Source organism: Myxocyprinus asiaticus, chromosome 24 (genome assembly GCF_019703515.2).
Source record: "Myxocyprinus asiaticus isolate MX2 ecotype Aquarium Trade chromosome 24, UBuf_Myxa_2, whole genome shotgun sequence".
Classification (NCBI taxonomy): domain Eukaryota; kingdom Metazoa; phylum Chordata; class Actinopteri; order Cypriniformes; family Catostomidae; genus Myxocyprinus; species Myxocyprinus asiaticus.
This window is the reverse complement of record NC_059367.1, coordinates 25,243,418-25,267,219: the sequence shown is the minus strand read 5'-3', so window position 1 is coordinate 25,267,219 and position 23,802 is coordinate 25,243,418. Positions and strand designations below refer to the sequence as shown.

Here is a 23,802-nt window from a genome sequence, read left to right as displayed (position 1 = left end):
GTATTAGAAAGTGATTTCTTTTTCCATTTAACACATTTTATTGATTCACACAATTGAAACAGAAAAGCAAAACATATATTCACAGAATCAACTTTTGACCCCCATTATTCCCTTTCTCTTTTCCCCTCCCAATGCCCAACCCCACCCTGACTCTCAACAAATATCCCTGTGGTCACAACCTGAGTATACACACAAAAAAGAAAAGAAAAAAAAATGTATAAAATAATAATCACACATATTTAAAGCTACACATCTCTCTCCACTGCCCCTCCCTGAGAGCCTTCTAAAAAGGCTAAATAGCTGCCCCATTTTTTATTAAAAGAATCCAAGTTGCCTAGCCTTCTATATGACATTTTTTAGAATGCCGCTACCCTACCCATCTCTGTGTACCACTCTTGAAATGAGGGCTCCAGCTGACTTCCATCCATTAAGAACGACCTGTCTGCCGATCATAACACTGGCTAGGACCCAATTTTGAATGTATGTATCCCCTATATTAGTGACCGCCCCATTGCCTAAAATTCAGAGTCTGGGGCAAAATGAAATTTGATTGCCAAATATGTCACACATAAAACTCTGAACCCTCAACCAAAATTCTTGGATGTTAACACACCACCAAAAACATGGGCCGTGTCTCCATCTTCTGATTGGCATCGCCAGCAGATGGGTGTCTTTAAGACCAAGCCTATACAATCTAGAGGGGGTTCAATAGAATCGATGTAAAATCTTAAATTGCATAAGGCGCACCCTTGCATCTCTAGATGTAGACTTGATGTTTTTTAGAATCCTAGCCCACACTCCCTCCTCCAATACCAAGTTTAGATCTTTCTCCCTTCTTGAGAGAAGTTGAAGCTCCGTCCCCCAAACTCTGAATTAACGGAGTAATACACTGATGCCTCATGACTTTTTACAAAAGCAGTAATCACCACTCCCAGAGTATCTGCCGCTTTAGTGGGGTGTGTGCTACTCCCAAAAACAATACAGAGCAGGTGGTGCAGCTGTAAATACCTAAAGAACTGAGATCTGGGAATCCCAGATCCAGAATTTTCAAAGGATCTTAACACTCCACTCTCATATAGGTCACAGAGCGTATTAACCTCCCTCATAATCCACTCTGTTCAGCAGAAAGGGGACTTATTAATACATAATTAAGGGTTCAGCCATATGCTCAAAGCAACATTTAAATAAATGTCCGAATTAAACACTCTGGACACTTTTGTCCATACCGAGTGCAAATGTGAGATAACGGGGTGTAACTTAACTTCTCCGGTTAGTTTGATAGAAAGGCTTTGCAATGGCAAAATAGGGGCAAGAACTTCCTGTTCAATACAAAACCAGGGAGGGGCTCTCTCAGGTGGAAGTGACCAATGAGCCAAATGTCTGAGACTGAATGCATAATAATAAAACAAAATCTTGGGTAGGCAGAAAGCAATTTCTAAATTTTTTAATGATATCAACAAAAAGTCTCTAACCTAGGTGAGAAAATGTCATTCAGAAAGTGTGCTGTCCTACCATGCCATGTGTTTGTTTGCATGATTTTTTCCCTACAAGTACAGCTCCTGTCAGTTGATGGAATGCTAAGAGACTAGAAAAAAAGTCCAAATCAGATTCAGACTCATCTCTGCACCCTCTTTCATTACCCCCAGTACCGTATATGGTACATAGTAAAACAGAAATACAGCCACTGAAAGTTTCATACACTGTTTTATAGTGATGAACATTCCATTCAGAGAGGCAAGGTTTTGGGCTCTAATTGTTGCCCATGCGGCCACACCCATCCATCACTGCCTTTCATGTTTTATTGTTTTTCTTCATAGTGACTGTGATAATAGACATACAACACATAGCACTGAAATTGTATGACTGGTTGCACTATAAAGGTTCTGCAGGTTTTGCACAAGAGGAGTGGGAAAATGTAATCATGTAAAATGTAAGCTTGTTTTTAAGCTTTTTTGTCTTTGATAATGTCTAATGCTGCAATGCAGTGTGTCTGTAAGATATTTCAGCAATTTGACCTTTGTTCCATAAAAATGTGAACTACAATAAACTATGTTGTGTGCACTAAATACTCTCTGAAGCTGCATAGATATTCTGTGAGCAAAAACATTTTGTATTTGCCACAATTCACTTCAGTTTGCCCTTGCCCTGTGGCTAGAGAATTTGCATGCTATCCTCCCTAACTTGACCTTTAAATGTAGTTAATGAAGTGTGTCTTTGTGCCTGATTTTGTAGACTTATCCTTGAAAAAGCAGTGACAAATAACCCTATAATAATAATTAAATCAAATATCCCACTTGTTTTTTAAGGTTTTCTGTTGGCATTTATGGTCACCAAACTAAGTTCTGAAAAACAAAAAAATGGCAGCTAAATTTTTGTGCTAACTGGTGTTTTTGTTGCATAGTTTTTTCTTGATCTGAAGCATGGTTGTGGCAAGATCTAGGTCACTCAAAGCAAGGAGGAAGCGGGAAAGTTTACATTTAAAATACGTTAAATGTATTTAAATAACACTATGTAACACAATTTTTGTTCTTGGGTAGTAAGTGTTATTTCCTAATTGCTTATGCATCAAAAGTATAGAAAATGGCTATTATTCCCCACAAACTTTGCTTTTGTGACCAGGACAGTCATATTTTGAAATTTACCTATTTCTAATGAGAAAACAGGTGAATTTGTCTTTTCGTTCACATAAAGTCAGAAAAAAACAACACACATTTTTTTTTTTGTTACACAGTAAATTTATTATTTACATGTATTAATTTATAAATGTTAATATTGTTAATTAAGTAACTTGTAGTGTAGCTAACTACTTTTTAAAATGGTAGCTTGACTATAGCTAAACTACTTTAAATTATGAGTAGCTTGTAGCTTGTCAAACTACAGTTTCAAAGTAGCTTCACCAGCACTGTTAAGCACACAAAACACACAACAACATAAACAGCTGCATGCTTTTTTCTCTCTCTCCCTCTCTGGCGGACTGGCTCGCACTTATCCCTCTCCAGCTCTCACTGCAGTAGAAAACAGCTGTTAGGATTTACACCTGGAGTGAATTATCTCTTACCGCTCTCATCTCCCAAACTCGTTCTCCATTCACAAACCGGCGCTCGACCACGCCCCCACCACCACATACCCCCATCACCCGACTCAGGCTGGGGAATGGGCCTTTACCTTCTGTTTGGACCATGCCCCGCTCCAGTGGCTCCATCATATGAAAGATGCCAGCGTGCGGATCACACATTGGTATCTGGCTCTTCAGCCTTTTAATTTTGAGGTGGTCCACAGACCGGGGGCACAGATAGCTGTTGCGGACTTCCTCCCCCCCCCCCCCCCCATTTCTGGAGAGGAAGTCCGCAACCTCAAACTTAAAAGGCTGAAGAGCCAGATACCAATGTGTGATCTGCACGCTGGCATCTTTCATATGATGGAGCCACTGGAGCGGGGCATGGTCCAAACAGAGGGTGAAGGCCCATTCCAGTAGGTAGTACTGAAGGGTCAGGTTCCTGCTAATGTACAGCACTGGGCACTCCTCTCTCTCGACCACCTGGGACAACATGGCCCTCAACTCCCTGTCCGACGTGTCGGTCTGTTAAAAAAAGGGAGAGAGAAATCAGGAGAGTGTAACAGCTGCCCACCACAAAGTGCAGCTTTCACCTGCGCAAAAGCCTGTTGGCACATCTCCGTCCACTGGACTGGATCTGGTGCTCCCTTTTTAGTGAGATCAGTCAGCAGGCTGATTACATCCGAATTATTAGGCACAAATTTGTGATAATAGCCAGCCAGCCCCAGGCACTGTCTCACCTCCTTTTTGGTCTTGGGTCTCGGACAGGCCGCAATTGCTGCAGTTTTATAAATTTGGGGCCACACCTGTCCATAACCAAAGTGGAAGCCCAGATACCGTACTTCCACCTGCCCAATTGCGCACTTCTTGGGGTTGGCCGTGAGCCCCGCCATCTCAACGATCTCAGAACAGCCCTTACAGGGACCGCCTCTCTCCACAGTTTAAGGAGGTCGAGGTGGTAAATCTGACATGCTCCGCCTCAATCCGTTCGTTTCACCTCATATTCGATTTCCCCAACTTGCCGTGTGACCTCAAAGGGTCCTTGCCACTTGGCAAGTAATTAGAGTTCGATGTGGGGAGCAGTACAAGGACTTTATCTCCCGGTGTAAATTCCCATAGTCGAGTACCCCTTTTATACAGCTTTGATGTTCTTGAGTCTGGAGCAAATTCTCCTGTGTTAATTGCCCCAGTGTGTGGAGTTTTGCTCTCAGGTTAAGAACGTATTAAATTTAGTTTTTGCAATGGACCCACTCCTCTCTCCCCTTCGGTAACCGGGTAATGAATTGTTCCAGTACCACCAGATCGATTACGGCCTCGACGTCGCGTTGTCCTTCAAGCAGCCACCTCCAGAAGGCATCACAGAGCTGTTGGGAGAAGGCGAACAGGCGGCCGTGCTCACCAAGTGTCAGTGAGCGGAAGCGCTGGTGATGCTGTTCCGGGTTGCGGCTGACCCACTGCAAGATGGCCCTCTTCAAATCCTCGTACACCAGGAGGTTGTCGACCGGAAGTTGCTGGGCCGCGAGTTGGGCTTCCCCAGTCAGCAGTGGAAGAAGGCGGACCGCCCACTGGGTGTTCAGCCACTTCCACGCCTCAGCCATTCGCTCAAACAGGTCAAACACTCGATGTAGGCCTCAGAGTTATCTTGCGGTCCCATCTTAGCGAGCGTAGGCTTGGGGAGTTGCAGTTGTCACGGCTGGGGCCACGGTGGAAGACTACTCCTGGGGTACTTAGCTCCGTAACACCTGCTGGTCCTCTGCTTGAGCCTGGACCTGTGCCTGGAACCGCTGCTCCTGTTCCATGCGTAGTTCAAGCATGTCTTGATGACTTCGGCCAGTGGCGAGAACTCCATGACGACGTTTCCTTCCTCCAAAAAATCACGGGTTTCGACACCAGTGTGGCAACATCTAGGTCACTCAAAGCAAGGAGGAAGTGGGAGCTTGTTAAACAATCCAATGTGGGTCCTTTTTTATTTAACACACTTTTCAGTGTCTATCGCAAGCACACAACAACAGCCGCGTGCTTTTTTCTCTCTCCCTCTCTGGCAGTCTAGCTCGCACTTATCCCTTTCCAGCTTCCAGAGATCGTTCACTCCAGGTGTAAATCCTTACTGCTCTCATCTCCCGAACTCTCTCTTCATTCACAAACCGGCACTCGACCACACCCCCACCACCACAATAGTGTAATCAACATAAGCAATGTCAGCACCTGTCTGTAACCACCATGGAAATGTTCATCCAGTCCTTCCCATGAACACTTTATCCTTTTTAATGCTGCTTTAAAATACTAGGGGACATTTTAATCTAAAAAGTGTTAAATATAAAGTTAAATTATTACAGGCACCCCAGTACCCCTTTAAATTACAGTCTGTGTAAATGGGGAAACAGCACTCATTATGGCTGGTGACCCATTTATTTAAGGCTTTTGACAATTGGGTGCACAATAGCACTCTGTTGTAACGCGGACTGGAGGGCTGGCTAGCAAGCTCAATACCTCTCCACTTCTAAAGTGAATCCTTTTGGTAATACGGAAGAGCAATGAGGAAAACAGCCTGCATTGTGGAAATTGTTGGCTAAAACACTGTGGGAGTGTGACTGAAGTGTGAAAATAAGAAAAAGAATTTGCTCTAAACACTGTTTGACTGCTTTAGTTGTAAAACACATTTGAAGGTATGAAGGTTTGTTACTTGGTTACTAAAAATAACAATTCTGAACCATATTTTGGAGGTGTTGATTTCATTTCTAGGCCTCAGTATTTGCTGTAAATCAATGATTCCCAACTGGTTTATCTGTTGTGGGTTGCACAGATCAGAGAAAAACAATATTAAAAGCATATAATATAATGCAACTAACCATATAACCATGTAAAGTTTGGATAGCAAAGTAAATAGGCTAACACTTCCAATATCTTTAGTTGTTGTTGACGTCAAAGGCTGTGCATCCAGTCAAATTCTAGATTATTTTGGTGAAAATTCATCTGTCATTTGGTAAAAGCTAGCCAAATTAGGCAGATGCAAACATGGACAGGTTGCATGACATGGCCTCATCCTCAACATTTTTTATATTGATAAATGTTAATGTTTGATTTCAGGACATTATTGTGTACTTTTGTACAATATCCTATTTTGGTACTGTGTTGGGTTGCTACTTGATGCAAAACCAGTTGTGAACCACTACTCTATATTCAGATTAAAGTACATGCTGTTTAATTTTTACACTATGCATTTTCATTATATCAGTGACGCTGAGGCAGGTCAGGGAATCTGGGCCACTGTCAGCCTGATGTTTTCTGCTTTGCCTGAAGTGGTTTGAAAGCACAGGCATATATACACTCCAGTGGGAAACATTTCATCATAGTGTCGAAATAATTTTACGCTTCATTTGGGAATCACAAGTTGTTTTAAAAAAAAAAAAGCTGATTAGTGCATGTTGTAGAATGCTTTGTTGTTGTTGTACTCACTTTGCCAGAATCATACAATGGATTCTTTGATATCATGTTCTTGATTGTGAATATTTTGAAGAGACATGAAAAGACTGCACTACAACTTGATCATTGATTAACAAAAAATTATGAACTCCAGTATAATGTTACAATAAGAATAATGGGAAGCTTCTGGGTGATAGTAGCCATTCTAGCCAAGTGGTTAAAGGAATAGTTCACCCAAAAAATTTAAATTCTCTCATCATTTACTCACCCTCATGTCATCACAAATGTGAATGACTTTTTCTTCTGCAGAACACAAACAAAGACATTTAGAAGCATGTCCCAGCTCTATAGGTCAATACAGTGTAAGAGAATGGTGACCAAAACTTTGAAGCTCTAAAAAGCATATTTAGGCAGCTTAAAAGTAATCCATAGGACCCCAGTTGTTAAATCCATGTCTTCTGATGCGATCCAATCGGTTTTGGGTGAGAACAGACCAAAATGTAACTCCTTCTTCACTGTTCATCTTGCTATTTCAGTCTCTAGGCACGATCATGATTTCAAGCTTGTTTACAGTTCCTAACGCTAGATGGGGCTAGGAGGTGTAATCGAGCTTCAAGATTTATAGTGAAAAAGGAGTTACATTTTGGTCTGTTCGCACCCATAATCGATTGGATCGCTTCAGAAGACAGATTAAACCACTTTAGTCTTATGGATTACCTTTATGCTGCCTTTATATGCTTTATGGAGTTTCAAAGTTTTGATCACCATTCACTTGCAATGTATGAACCTAGAGAGCTGACATATTCTTCTAAAAATCATTTGTGTTCTGCAGAAGAAAGAAAGTCAGACACGTCTGGGATGGCATGAGGGTGAGTAATTGATAAGAGTTTTATTTTATCTTTAAGGAGTTCGGCTGAAGGGTGACTGATGCCAATTTTGCATTGAGCTTTGGTTAATGTCTGACTCTTACATGCACACTGAGGAGAGTGTCTAAATGGTGCCTGTACGAACCATCTCTCGAGAATAATCCTGTGTTGCACCTCTTTTTTTTGTGTCCTTTCTTCATTCCTGTTTCTCTCTTTCTTTGCTGTTTCAGACACTCCTCTGCAGAGATCCGGAGAAACTTCAGTGGGATCAGCCATGGTTCCCTGCCACACCATCGGCACAGTTACAGCTCCTCTGGCTCTTTCTTCTTCAACATAGTGAGTGTTGCACTTTCACTGCTACTGCTCTTCAAATAGAACCCAGTAGATTAACTATAGAGAAACAAACAGACATTCTATACATGTGTGTTTACAAACAGTTGATTCTGGATGTGGTGATGTATGTTAATGTTTGGGCCTGTGACATCATAATGCAGCTTGATTTGATATTAAAGAAAAAAGTGTGATACGGTAGACTATATTCACACTTGCAATCTTACGACTTACAAAAGCACAATTGCCAGTTTCATATTGGTTTTATACGACTGTTCTATAGTTCATAACAAGAGTAATTGACATTTAAGACATAATATGGCCAGCTACTTTGTTAATATTTGTTGGAAATCTAAGTAGCAAACATGGACAAGCAGAGTGATATGTCCCAGTTATATGAAATATCATCACCCTTGGAATGCTGCCTGTCCATTCAATTAGTGTAAGATATATATATATATATATATATATATATATATATATATATATATATATATATATGTACTGTATATGTTACATAAGGACTGCACAGTTATTACATTATATACATAAGGACTGCACAGTTATATACATTGGTAATATACATTAATATTGTAATTAATTTAGATAAGTAGAATTTACATAAAAATTTTAACTAACTAATTTTGTGTAGGGACAAAAGGTCATTCTTTACATTGGATTTACATCCAAAACAAGCTTAGAAATGTATTCCTGAATTAATTTAATGCTGTTTTATAAATCATTAAATAAAGGACATTAAACAGTGAACTCCCTATTGGCACTCTAGTAGCATTAAAAAAATCATATTTTGAATAAATGCATATTTTTAATCAATTATACATAGAAAGCAAGCAACTGACATGTTTGTGATTGATTAATGCTCCACCACTACAAAACACGGAAAATAGAACATTTTGATGCAACGGGGGTAGACCTAAAGTAAATGGATTGCTGTAATAGATGCTTGTCATGATTAGGTAATTATGACAGCTGTATTTTGACTATTAATTGTGCAGCCATAATATAATATTATATTTATACAACGATCAGCCACAACATTTGTAACAAGTAAAGGACAGGCAAGGAGGTGGCGGGAACCGGCTGAACAGTAAACGTAAGATTTAATGTAAAACTCAACTTAAAACAACATAAGACAAATAGACACACACACAACGTGGCCATGTGTGTCTCTCTCTCTCTCTTGAACCGGCGTCTCCGGCTGCCCCTTACCTTGCTCTCCTGCTGAGCAGCTGATTCAGTGCCGGCCATTCTCCATCACGGCCCGGCCATGCCCTCCTCCTCGTCACAACATTAAAACCACCTGCCTAATATTCTGTAGGTCCCCTCGTGCCGCCAAAACAGCACCAACCCGCATCTCAGAACAGCATTCTGAGATGATATTCTTCTCACCACAATTGTACAGAGCAGTTATCTTAGTTACCGTAGACTTTTTCAGTTCAAACCAGTCTGGCCATTTTCCGTTGACCTCTCTCATCAACAAAGCATTTCCGTCCACAGAACTGCCGCTCACTGGATGTTTTTTATTTTTGGCACCATTTTCTTTGCACTCTAGAGACTGTTGTGCGTGAAAATCTCAGGAGATCAGCAGTTACAGAAATACACAAACCAGCCCGTCTGGCACCAACAATCATGCCACGGTCCAAATCACTGAGATCACATTTTTTCTGATTTTTCTGATTCTGACTCCAGGGGTGGTAGTCAGCGTCAATACTTACTGAGCTACCCAGGCCCCCTGCAGGTGTTTTTTGGTTTGTTCTGATGGTTGATGTGAACATTAACTGAAGCTCCTGACCCGTATCTGCATGATTTTTGCACTGCACTGCTGCCACACGATTGGCTGATTAGATAATCGCATGGATGATTGTTAGTGCCAGACGGGCTGGTTTGAATATTTTTGTAACTGCTGATCTCCTGAGATTTTCACACACAACCGTCATTAGAGTTTACTCAGAATGGTGCCAAAAACAAAAAACATCCAGTGAGCGGCAGTTCTGAATCAGTTCGGAAATGCCTTGTTGATGAGAGAGGTCAGCAGAGAATGGCCAGACTGGTTTGAACTGACAGAGTCTACAATAATTCAGATAACCGCTCTGTACAATTGTGGTGAGAAGAATAGAATCTCGGAATGCTATTGTGAGATGCGGGTTGGCGCAGTTTTGGCAGCACGAGGCAGGTGATTTTAATGTTGTGGCTGATCGGTGTGTATAAATATATATATATATATATATATATATATGATGTATATGACATATGTACAGTATGTCTAATATGTTATATATTTTTTCACATAAATTCTGAAAGCTGTCTTTAAGGGGTAAGGTTAAGTTTTGGGTGTGTGGTAATTATAGATAGCTTAATTTAAGAACATTATAAGTCAATGCAATATAAAAACAATATAAAACATGCTAAAAAAGAAGTCTGTGCGTGAGTGTGTGTGAGCGACTGGTTAAGCTCTAACCTGCTTGTGCTCCCTTTCTGCTGAAAATGGGTCAGGGCCAAGCCTACCAGACCACTGCAGCTGGTGCTTCCAGTTTACACACACACATACACACACACAAGTTTACATACACCCACCCATCTTTAATATCCATGGATTTTAGAATCTGTACGCTTTACAGAAACACAATCTTACCTCTGATATTTTTCCATTATTCCTAATATAGAAAGGATGCAGGGAGTGGTCAAATTATATTGTTTTAATGAATTATAGCTATTGGGATTAAGCGTATTATACTTTACTAATAATCTGTTTAGATGAATGATACGTATTTATGGTATTCTGATATAAATGGCATCTGTTGAGTTCTTTTTCGCATGGTTACACCTTGTTATCTATTTTCACAGTTCGACTTAGCATGACTTCTTAGTTACTGTATCTCACTGCCAGTGAATTTGAATGCTCTTGATCATTAGTTATGTGACGTAAATGGTCTACAATACCTCTGGCTAGCTTGACACTGATCATGTAATTTCTTCAAGGTTTCTTAAAGGCGGCAGAAAGCTTTGGTAATGTCCAGTGGTTTGATTTCAACTTAGCTTTGTGCTTGTAGCAATAAATATTTTCACTCTACAAATATGAGTACACATGCGCCCCTGCTATTTCATAATAGCTGGTACAGGAAGTGGTTGTGATGTCACATCCTGCTTTTAGAAGACCAACAAGATAGAGTGTGCCTTGCGGCTCAAACCTATTAAGGAAGAGTTTTGTAGAAACAAGTGAACGTTTTTTATTTCCGGGCAACGCCATCTTGAGAGTTGCCCTGTAGTTTGTTCGAAAGAAGCAGGTCGGTGAGTGTTTTTCTTCATCCTCTTCAGATGCTCTTGCTGTGCCTGCTCTATGATGTTTGTATAATTGGTAGATGCAGAATTAAAACTTGCAGCCTGTGTGGTTTATAATAATAGTTAAATAATGTTGAGTACAGATAGGAACTGTTTAAGATTGCTTCAGTGTTCCACAGGAGCATTGTTAGGCCTGAAGATAAAAAAATCACTTTTATTAAATAATTAAGATGTTTTGAGTTATGAGAGAGACTGTTTATTCTTCTACTTCTGAAATAGTTTGTTGTGAATGAGGTAAGATGATCTCCCATTGGATATCCTATCATGGTCATTACACTAGATGTAATAACACCTCCACCCATAAACTATATCCGTGTTCATCAACAATTACCAGCTGCTGGTCCTCTGTCAACTGCTGCAGATGTGGGTGGTTCCTCTGCTCTTATCTGCTCAGACAAACCACACAGTGTTTGCAAAAAGGCTTGAACTGTTATGTTTTAAAACCAAATGTCCAAAATACTGAACCATACTAAACAAATACTGAACCATACTAAACCAGACTTATGACACTCCATGTGACGACACGTAGAGTAATTGGAATTTTCCTTGCTTTAAGCAACCAACACCATAATATTAGGAACAAAATCACAATGTGTTTTCACGTTTTTGCTTTTAACCGAGATACAGAGACTGGCTCATGTCATATGATGAGTCATATGAGTGACACAAAGACCTATATTGTTTGTCTGTCACTAGGGGAAAATACAGTAAAATAATTATGTTGTCATAGGGACAAATCAAAATATATATATATATATATATATGTATATATGTATATATATATATATATATATATATATATATATATATATATATATATATATATGATTTTTTTTTATAAAAATACAAAACCAACTACAAAATATTTATTTATTTTTTTCTGGTTAATTTTCTCAATTCACTCATTTTGGACCCTGTTTCCAAGTTTCCCTGTTCTTAATCGGTTAACTTGGGTTGGCACCAGAGATTGCCGAGCATTTTATTGCAGGAAGCACAATCATGATTTACATTCAAGCACTATGTATAAAGAAATCAGATTAAATCAGACAACTTTTACCTTGCAGGTGTTTTTTTTTATTTTTATTTTTTATCCCCTTTTCTCCCCAATTTGGAATGCCCAATTCCAACTACTTTCTAGGTCTTCATGGTGGTGCGGGTACTCGCCTCAATCTGGGTGGCGGAGGACAAGTCTCAGTTGCCTCTGCTTCTGAGACAGTCAATCCGCGCATCTTATCACATGGCTCATTGTGCATGACACCACGGAGACTCACAGCATGTGGAGGCTCATGCTACTCTCCGCGATCCACGCACAACTTACCACACGCCCTATTGAGAGCGAGAACCAATAATCGCGACCATGAGATTACCCCATGTGACTCTACCCTCCCTAGCAACCGGGCCAATTTGGTTGCTTAGGAGACCTGGCTGGAGTCACTCAGCACACCCTGGATTCGAACTCGTGACTCCAGGGGTGGTAGTCCGAGTCTATACTTACTGAGCTACCCAGGCCCCCTGCAGGTGTTTGTTGATGAAACGCCTTAAGCATACACTACGGCTTATCTAGATTGATTGTTTATTGATGTTCTCTTTGATGCAATGCAAAATGTACCCCTTAACTTGCTTTTCAAGGTGTGTCAAGACAATATTTAGATTTGAAAGTGTTTATCAGAATTGTTCATAGTGCTAGTAAGACCTTGTGTATAGGGGCATGCATGCACTTTGAGATATCTGAAGCTGTTGATGTTAGAGAACTTGGCAAGAGATAAGAGAGAGGCCTTTTTCTAGACCTCAAGTCTGAACAATGTTTCAAACATTGCATTACCTAGCTGCAAGGATTCCTGAAAAGTAACACTTATTTGACTTGCATTCTTCGGCCTCACATTTAAACAAGCGTTTAAAACATAAGTCAGACTGATTCAGATTGATGTGAAGTTTTAGACATTATCACTTTCCAGATAGCATGTGTTTAGTGATTTGACTTTGTTTGGAATGGCTGTATGAACAAACCATCTCTATGAGATGGTTATATATGGTATATATATATATATATATATATATATATATATATATATATATATATATATATATATATATATATATATATATATATATATATATATATACACACACACTGGCTGCTAAAAGTTTGGAATAATATACAGATTTTGCTGTTTCGGAAGGAAATTGGTACTTTAATTCATCAAAGTGGCATTCAACTGATCACAAAGTATAGTCAGGACATTACTGAAGTAAAAAACAGCACCATCACTATTTGAAAAAAGTAATTTTTTATCAAATCTAGACAGGACCCATTTCCAGCAGCCATCACTCCAACACCTTATCCTTGAGTAATCATGCTAAATTGCTAATTTGGTACTAGACAATCACTTGCCATTATATCAGACACAGTTGAAGGCTGTTTGGTTCGTTAAATGAAGCTTAACATTGTCTTTATGTTTGTTTTTGAGTTGCCACAGTATGCAATAGACTGGCACGTCTTAAGGTCAATATTAGGTCAAAAATGGCAAAAAAGAAACAGCTTTCTCTAGAAACTCATCAGTCAATCATTGTTTTGAGGAATGAAGGCTATACAGTGCTTGAAATTGCCAAAAAACTGATGATTTCATACAAAGGTGTACACTACAGTCTTCAAAGACAAAGGACAGCTGACTCTATCAAGGACAGAAAGAGATGTGGAAGGCTCAGGTGTACAACTAAACAAGAGGATAAGTACATCAGAGTCTCTAGTTTGAGAAATAGACGTCTCACGCGTCCTCAGCTGACAGCTTCATTGAATTCTACCCGCTCAACACCAGTTTCATGTACAACAGTAAAGAGAAGACTCAGGGGTGCAGGCCTTATGGGAAGGATTTAAAAGAAAAAGCCACTTTTGAAACAGAAAAACAAAAAGAAAAGGTTAGAGTTGGCAAAGAAACAGACATTGGACAACAAATAAATGAAAAAGAGTGTTATGGATCTTAACCCCATTGAGCTTTTGTGGGATCAGCTAGACTGTAAGGTGTGTGAGAAGTGCCCGACAAGACAGCCACATCTATGGCAAGTGCTACAGTAAGCGTGGGGTGAAATGTCACCTGAGAATCTGGACAAACTGACAGCTAGAATGCCAAGGATCTGCAAAGCTGTCATTGCTGCACGTGGAGGATTTTTTTATGAGAACTCTTTGAAGTAGTTTAAGAAGTAAAAAAATAAAATGTGTAATAGTAATTTTTCACGTTCTTAATGTCCTGACTATAAATTGTGATCAGTTGAATGGCATATATGCATAGTGAGGATTTTTTCAAAAATTATGCCTTAAATAGTTTTAATTTATCAATTAACATCATACAATTTAGGCAGTCTCAATTGCTTCTGTCTCTTAATGTAATTCCAGACTGGCTTGATGTCCAGTGGGGGGCTCTGTGGGGGCCGTGCCATCTGTTGCAGGGCTCCCTGTTCTTCTATTCTGTTCTATTCTATTTGCAAAAGAATGTTTGGGAGTCTAAAATGTATATATCCTATTGACACACTGAAGCTGAAGATATAAATAACCATCTTAAGACAAATGTTTAACTCCTTTAATACTGTTTAAAAAGCATCCCAGGTGAATACCTCATGAAGTAATAAGCCCAGAGCATACAGAGCTGTAATCTAGACAAAGGGTAGCTACTTAGAAGAAGCAAAAAAAAAAAAAAAAAGAAAAAACATTTCTGGTCACTGCAAACTTCCCGTACTTCCATCTGTATGATTTCATAGTTTTGATGACTTCAATATTGTTTTAAAATGTGTAAAATAGTAATAATAAAGAATTTGTTGTTCTGTCCAAACATTCGACTGGAAGTGTAAAGTGATTGCAACCAACCAAAGCACTATAGCATTTAATTTGACCGATCTAGAATGTCATGGTGAACCGTTCTTTAACAGGTCTGAAGCTTTCTATCCCAAGTAATGACAGAACATGCTCTGCTGCAGACTAGATATTCACTAATAGAGAGAATATAAATGAAGGCAATGCATTTTTGTGCTATTATGGTCTGAGCCATCAGCTTTAAAAATGATTTATTGTTTCCTACCAGCCTCCTTTTTTATTTCATTTTTTTATTGAGGTCATAGAGGGTACCAGTCGTCTCTGTGTGTTTGTTTTTTATATTTGAGATTAACTCTGTTGTTATGGTATTTGATAGACAACACATATTAGATTGGATTGAATGCATTAGTGCCCAGGGATGAAGATGGTCTCTGGCCTCTATAGAGGCTGTTAAAATAAGTATGCATTCTCATACTCTATGCTGCTTTTGACTTTCATATTGTGTCTATGCATTATGATGTTTCTAATGGCTCTTGATATCATATATCAATGAGATGTTGAGCTGTTGTTCCCTCTTTTCAAACCTACCATATTGCTCTTATCAAGTCAAATGCCTGAATGGAAGTTTGCAACTGGAAGCATTGCTCAGCTGATACAGTATATGCACTTTCATCTTATTAGTGTTTCACCTAGTAGTGCATCAGTATATTACTCAGTGGACTAACCCTGTCTTAAAAGATTTCATAAAATTGCTTGATGAGTGCAGTTTTCTTTCCTGTGTTGGCATATTTCCTATTTGAAATAAGAAGTGTGAGCATGACATATCGAAGGGCTCATCCCTTTTATTTTTAAATGGCCAATAGGCTTTAATTACATCATAGCCCTGAACCATAATTTACTACTGCAGATGGATGCAGGTGGTATTATGGGGAGGGACATTCTCATTCTAGAGAGCATTTGATTGGACAAAAATATGTGTATTGCAAGAGGAGTCATCCATTTTTTTGGTCTGTTTTCCCAGAGAAGAAAGATTGTACATTTTTAATTGTGTATATCTGCTAGATGTTCAGTTTGTCAACATTTGTCAACTTTTAGGAGCACACTAGGATATGGAGGGCTTCTAAGCTAGACTTGGACTAAATGCCACAAAACTTACATATTTATTTCATGGGGTCTTTAATGTCTGTATTTGGAGCTGGATATATATTGTAAGCGCTTATATCTTCACGTACAATACTTTCACGTACAATACATTTTCTACATCTTAAAATAGAGGGATTTCCACTGATTGTCTCCAAAGCAGCACCGGACATCATTTTATGGTACTACATGATCATAATTGTATTTTACTGTGTTTTTTACTCTGGTTCTCTTATGCAGCCTCAGTCATATGAAGCAGTTGAGCCGGTGGACTTGGATGAGTTCCTGATGTCACATCTGCGCAGTGGAGATGCTGAGCTCATGCAAGAGCTGGGGGAGTTCCCTGACGATGACCTGGAGGTGGAGCTGGTGGAGAGGGAGTGCAGGACCATCCATCCCACTGTCACTGAAGAAGGGTAGGTGCTCCATCACTTCTTCTGGAATTTAGAAGGTGTCTATTGACAACTGCTCTTGATGGACTCTTTTGGATGGAATGATGAGGGAAATGCATAAATATGGGCTATACATATGTATCAGTGAAAACATCTCCTTCTAAGACACTTGTGTAAAAGCATTTGTTTTGTGATTTCTATGATGCCCAAAAATGCTGTCTAGGTAGGTAGCACACTGGGTTTTGAGACACTGCCAATGGCTTCATTCCAGAACCAAGTGAGCTGCCTATGTAGGCAGCATTTTAAGGCAACTTGGTGATAAAATCTATCCAAAATCATCATTCAGTTTGGAAAAATATTTCACTCTTATTACAAATGGACCACTACACCCAATATTTTTGCATGTTGTGTATTTTTTTATGCTTATTAGAGTATCGCTGTGTTAGCTTAGAAACATGCTAATGTCAAACTCTATTGAACTCAATTGTGAGATGTCACGACCAGCTCGAATTCCGTAACAAAGAGGGACACAACGTGGGTTAAATGCTCAATAAAAGTAATTTATTAAAGAAGAGTATTTACATGAAATAAAGAGTTAAAAAAAAGAAGCAAGAACCAAAAGAACACAAGTCTGAATGGAGAAGAGGAGAGAGTGAGGACTGGGAGAGAGCTGCTTAAATGTCATGCAGCAATCACTGACACAGATCCCATCAATATTGATAAGCCAAACGACTCCATTCACTGCCAATCTGCAACACAGAATACAAGCACAGAAGAAAAACCAATATGGCCCAAAAGGGGCCGTAACACCCTCTTCCATAAAAAGAGATCTATAAGAGATCCAACTAACATTAAAAAATATAAAGAAATAGCCAATACCCTGCATCATCCCACCACTCAGTCCACCCTATGACTCCAGTCCTCAGCAACCATGGGCCCTGTGGAAGCAAATTAAGAACCAAAGTGTAGGCAGGGGACCAGTGGTAAAAGACACTGGCTACCACCCCTGGAGTTCGCTAGTTCGAATCCCAGGGCGTGCTGAGTGACTCCAGCCAGGTCTCCTAAGCAACCAAATTGGCCCGGTTGCTAGGGAGTGTAGAGTCACATGGAGTGACCTCCTCGTGGTCGCTATAATGTGGTTCGTTCACAGTGGGGCACGTGGTGAGTTGAGCGTGGATGCCGCGGTGGATGGTGTGAAGCCTCCACACATGCTATGTCTCCGTGGCAATGCGCTCAACAAGCCACGTGATAAGATGTGCGGGTTGATGGTCTCAGACGCGAAGGCAACTGGGATTCATCCTCCGCCACCTGGATTGAGGCGAATCACTACGCGACCATGAGGACTTAAAAGCACACTGGGAATTGGGCATTCCAAATTGGGTGAAAAAGGGGAAAAATCCACAAAAAAAAAAAAAAAAAGAATCAAAGTGTAGGGTAGAGAATAGAAGGAATCAGCAGGGGAGGGGGAAACAAACAGAAAATACAAAACTTTAGGGCAAGGGGGCTCTAGACAATGCGTCCACCAACACGTTGTCAGAGCCCTTAATGTGATGGATGTCCAGTGCAAAAGGTTGCAAAAACAAGCACCACCGTGTAAGGCGCTGATTTGGGCTCCGCAATGAATGCAAATATGTGAGTGGGTTGTGGTAGAAAAACACCACCAGTGGAACCACAAATAGTCCCACATAAACCTCAAAATGTTGCAGAGCCCAAATCAAAGCCAACACCTCCTCAATAACTAAATAATTCAGTTGGTAAGAAGAGAAATTCTTCGTAAAATAACTAACGGGACGATCAACACCTTTGTCAGCCTGCAATAATACAGCCCCTGCACCCACATTACTGGCATCCACACACAGCTTGAAAGGCCTAACAAACTGGGGTGCTGCAAGAACTGGGGCAGAGGTAAGAAGTAATTTAACCTCATCAAAAGTTCCAATATGACCCAAAAGGGGCCGAAACAGAGTAAAGTCTCCTGTGCATTTCACAGTTGCTGCCTATGTAGAGTGGTCCAACTCAAACATGTTTTTGCGCATGTTTTTTCAAATTGTTTTTCTATGTAAACGTGTTAGACAAACATCTTTGACTATTGCACAGCTTCTTGTTTTTTTACATCTCATGCAAAGCATCAAGTTTAAGGCCAGGTTCACACTAATCTTTCTCGTCTAAAAAAGCTTTTTTTTAAAAAAAGATTTTGCTAAGTTTATGATTCTTATTCTCACTGAAACAGCGTACCCCCAACTTAAAATGGCGATTTTCAGAAACACTCTCCATAACTACATGCTTTGGAAACTTATGTTGTTAGGAAACCACAAAAAGAAGGTTAAATGGATTCAACTTAAATGCGCTCTAAGACCCCATGTCAGATTAATAGAACTAAAAACGTCTCATGACACATGCACTCTGTTCCATTCGTTGCGTTGCATCTAGCTTTTTTAACGCAAGAAGGCAGCTGACTATGTAGGCAGTAGACAGCAAGACAGCCTATTAGGTTTTGAAACAGCCAATGTTTTGAGTATAGTTGTAATGTGTTTTTGTGTTTCTCCAGAGTGGAGCTGGATCCCCACGTGAGGGACTGTGTTCAGAGTTACACACAACCCTGGCTGGTGGTTAGCAGAAGGTAAATTCCCAGACTCCATTTCATCTCCCTCTTCATAGCTCAATTTTAAAGGAGTAGTTCACCCAAAAATGAAAATGATGAGAGAATTTACTTAACCTTATGCTAACCCAGATGTGAATGACTTTATCTGCTGAACACAAATGAAGATTTTTAGAAGAATATCTCAGCTCTGTATGTCCTAACAATGCAAGTGAATGGTGTTTAGAACTTTGAAGGTCCAAAAAGCACATAAAGGCAGCATAAAAGTAATCCATAGGACTCCAGTGGTTAAATCCATATCTTCAGAAACTATATGATCGGTGTGGGTAAGAAACAGATTAATATTTTTTTACTATAAATTATCCTCCCTGCCCAGTAGGTGGCGATATGCACAAAGAATGCAAACTGCCAAAAACAAAAGGAGAAGAATGTGAAAGTAAAAGTAGAGATTTATAGTAAAAAGGGACTTAAATATTGATCTGTTTCTCACCCACACCGTCTATATATCACTTCAGAAGATATGGATTTAACAGCTGGAGATTGGATTACTTATATGTTGCATTTATGTGCTTCAAAGTTCTGGCCACTATTCAATTGCATTTTATGGGTCTACAGAGCTAAGATATTTTAAAAATCTTAGTTTGTGTTCAGTAGAAGAAAGAAAGTCATTCACACCTGTGATGGCATGAGGGTGAGTAAATGAATATTAAATATAAAAAAATCCTAACTCGGGGCCTGGGTAGCTCAGCGAGTATTGATGCTGACTACCACCCCTGGAGTCGCGAGTTCGAATCCAGGGCGTGCTGAGTGACTCCAGCCAGGTCTCCTAAGCAACCAAATTTGCCCAGTTGCTAGGGAGGGTGGAGTCACATGGGGTAACCTTCTTGTGGTCGTGATTAGGGGTTCTTGCTCTCAATGGGGCACGTGGTAAATTGTGCGTGGATCGCAGAGAGTAGCATGAGCCTCCACATGCTGTGAGTCTCCGCGGTGTCGTGCACAGCAAGCCACGTGATAAGATGCGTGGATTAACTGTCTCAGAAGCGGAGGCAACTGAGACTTGTCCTCCGCCACCCAGATTGAGGTGAGTAACTGTGCCACCATGAGGACCTACTAAGTAGTGGGAATTGGGCATTCCAAATTGGGAGAAAAGGGGATAAAATTTAAAAATACAAAGCAAAAAAAAAGAAATCCTAACACGCAACTAAGAAATTACTTCTGTTTGGTAGTATGACTAGCACAGCTGCTGTAATGTTCAAATGCTTGTGTTTTTGTCTCATGTGTTATGTATAGAACTCAAGGGTATGGATGGATTGCGTATTCAGAGAGGACAGATGCAAATAAAGTATTGCAGAGACAGACGTTTGAGTCTGATGTTCAGCCTGACAAACCAGAGCAACCAGTAAGCACAGTTTACACCCTATCGTATTACAGTATATACTGTACAGATGATTTACTTTAACAGTAACAAAGCACTGAATTAGGATTTTTGTATGAATTGTTATTGGTGTCACTCATACTTAAGGATACTACACTGCTATTTGAAGTGTCACACCCATGGACACTTTTCTTCCCTTTTTTTTTTTTTAATTTTTTTATTAAAGCCTCTGAGGTGTGTCACGACTCATCCTATTGCGTCTGTCTATACCCCAGGCTACAAAAGTGATGCAAAAAAATGCATTTCCTCATAATTTGATGTAGAGAAATAAATTTTGAAAAATAAGAGAAAGTTGGGGTGGGAATCATAAGGGGACCCTGGTGATACAATATTATATTGTTGTCTGGGTTGTGATACGATAGTATTACTATTGTTTACGTTTTGTGTTGCTATTGCTATAAAACACTGTCATATATCACAATCTTTTACTCGTTTCTCATTCATCTTCATTGGACTGTGGTTCTTTGCAATACAAGTGTTGAACCTTCTGCTTTACTTCATCGAAGAGTCATAGAAGTTGCGTAGAGCACAGACACATCAATACAAAAAAAATGATGTGAGGGAATTATTATACATGTTCATCATTATATGAAAACCTTTGCTGTAGCTGTACTTAGGATCTGTATAGACATATAGACAAATAAAACAATTTATAGACTTTTTATAGACCAGTTCTTAACCTGTTCTGAGTTTGCATTTTGGTCGAATTAATGCAATTGCTTGAGTGGTGCTAAATCTTTTTGTATCTTTAAATCTTGTTTTGACTTTAGAATGTCAATATAGTATTGTGAGCTAAAATAAATATGATACTTTAAATATCTGTTTTGTTCCCATACCTCTAAATGAAAGTTGGTAAAGATTTTCTCCCTTTTTTTTGTTTTTTTTCATTCTATTTGTTACCATGCCCACCATTTTGGCTTTGTCCCACCCCTGTTCATCCAGGGACATAATGAGACATGAATATGTATTCTTTCCCCACTGCTTTTGCCCTTACACGACTTGCCAAGACTTAATTATCCAAACCAAAAAGATTTGTTTTGCGCCATGTATTTTTCATGAGTTTAGATTCAGAGTCTGCAGGAACACCCCGGCCCTCTCTTAGTTTTGGAGTCTTTAAAGGGCCTCTTCATTCACTGCAGGGGTTATTAGCAATCCAGAGGAGTACCAAAGACCCCGCTAGCCAGCTCTCTTCTGTGATGTGTGTCCTTAAAGGGATAGTTCACCCAAAAATGTATATTCTGTCATTTACTCACACTCATGTTGCTCCAAACCTGTATGACTTTCATCTGTGGAACACAAAATGAGATATTAGGCAGATGGATAGCTTCAGTAACCATTTATTTTAATTGTATGGATAAATGCATTGATACCATGAAACTAAATGGTGACTGAGACTAAAATACTGCCTTACATCTCATTTTGTGTGTTATGAAAGAAAGAAATTGATATGGGTTTACAACAACATGAGGGTAAACGAGTAAGTAATGACAGAATTTTCATTTTTGGGTGATCTATCCCTTTAAGAAAGTAGATAAATAATACAGATGGTACAGGAAGGTCTATCCCACAGACTAGACGTAGTGTATTTTTGGAATGCTGCATGCTGCCCACTCTCAGAGTTGGTGCATATGGTTCTTATATTTGGTGATTAACAGAAATCTCTCTTAGGGTTCATCTATCTCAAAGGATTATGGTCTTCCTGGGAAAAGGTATTAGTCTCAGATCTATATAGGGCTCCCCTGGTTGTTTGCTCTAGTTCTCATGCAGCTAGGTGGCCACAAAAGAGGCACTGCACTTAAGAAGCACTGCTAGTTCACTTAGTAGTCACACAAGATGGAAGAATAGAAAATAGATAAAGGATGTTCAGGGTGCAATACACAAGCTGTCCGACAGCATTTGTGGGATGTTTAGAAAATAATTGTGACCCTCAGTTTAAAAAAAGAAAAAGTGCAAAAATCACAGTTACAGTGTGAAAGTTTAAATGTAAGGACACAGAGCAAGAAAATATGCTTTAAAATACTGACTGTTTCATAAGTACAGCCAAATAATGAAAGCCAACACAGTTGCTCCTCCAGATCAAACAATCAGATTTAGTTTGTATGCAATAATCATAAGCTCATAATGGCAAAGGAGGGAATGCTCTTTTAGAAAGAGAAAGTGTATTGTATTGGGCACACAGCTTGCATACAATTATATCTTTGTGTCCTTCCATATTGCCCCTTTAATCTTTCAGGAAAAGTCCTTATCCATGACAGCGCTATGTGATGACACGGCTCGGACCACTCTTACCTCCTCAGACTTTAACTTGCGGGCTCTGCAGCCGGACCGTCGTGTGGAGAACCTCCTGCGCTTCAGTAACCCAGAGGAGCTTGATCGCTTCAACCAAGAGTCCAGACATAGCTACCGCCACTCGGAACTCTTCGGCCTCTACCCACCTATCGATGAGGTGCAGCTAAGTACCTTCTATATAATGACTTTTAAGTTAAAAAATAATTTTTTAGAACTTGCTTAGTAGATAGACTCTTCTATTGGTAAGCCAAGTATTGAACAGTGGTCCTCACAGAACCCTTTCAAGTGGACAGTTGAGTTGTTGATTTTTCTGTGAAGACATGAAAGATTTCATTTGATGCTAAATATTGTCTTCAATCTACCCATCATTGTGTGCAGGAGGATGCAGTAGCGATTCGTCCCATTCCCGACTGTCCCAGAGAGCACTTTGGACAGAGGATACTTGTGCGATGCCAGACCATCAAGTAATACACCTTTACTATTGACAGAGTTATTGCTTATGTTCTCTGAATGGTTGGCCTGATATATTTAGATAATATTCAGCGAAAGGTGACTGAAGTTTAAACCTGGAAGTTATATAGTTGAATTTGCATTTATTCCAAATATTCTCAGCTGACTCTCTCGTTTTTCTCTGAAATAAAGCTCTATTCATGGAACGCTGAGATTGCCATTACATGGTTTGTCTTCAACTTCAATTTCATGTCCCAGTGGTGTTTTTTATTAAAGCTAACAGATAAAAAAAAATCTATATATAGTTGTTATATGAATGTCACAATTAAACTTACGGTACCAAGAGACTTTTTACTAGGCCTTCATCATTTATTTTTGGTACTTTTCAAATAACTTTTATGTATAGATTTGATTGTTTTAGCCTTGTCCCAGACCAGACTTTCAATATTCAATTATGGAAATCCATTATAAAAATACAAATTATTAAGTTTAAAACTATTGTTATTTAAACAAAGAATAAATTAAACAATAATAATAATAATAATAATAATTATTGTGTGAAAAGGATTTCTATCAATTTTTTAAAAATTACAACTGTCCTACATTTGTGGCTTAATTTCCACCACACCAAAAACTTTTGCCCCTAATAAAGTTAATG

General features: G+C 39.3%; 1 protein-coding gene across 4 annotated transcripts in view; it reads left to right on the top strand.

The window, feature by feature from the left end:
* Positions 1–23,802, top strand: part of LOC127414526 (dedicator of cytokinesis protein 8-like) — a 71,759-nt gene that overhangs the window by 8,825 nt on the left and 39,132 nt on the right. For 2 of the 4 annotated variants that reach the window (XM_051652600.1, XM_051652599.1), the window contains exons 2-7: positions 7,575–7,680; positions 16,220–16,395; positions 18,920–18,991; positions 20,261–20,369; positions 22,639–22,851; positions 23,073–23,158. In XM_051652600.1, the coding sequence (XP_051508560.1) occupies positions 7,575–7,680; positions 16,220–16,395; positions 18,920–18,991; positions 20,261–20,369; positions 22,639–22,851; positions 23,073–23,158 (762 nt within the window). Of the gene's footprint in view, positions 1–7,574; positions 7,681–10,843; positions 10,984–16,219; positions 16,396–18,919; positions 18,992–20,260; positions 20,370–22,638; positions 22,852–23,072; positions 23,159–23,802 lie in introns of those variants that run through there. The other 2 variants (XM_051652601.1, XM_051652602.1) reach the window with 2 other exon arrangements.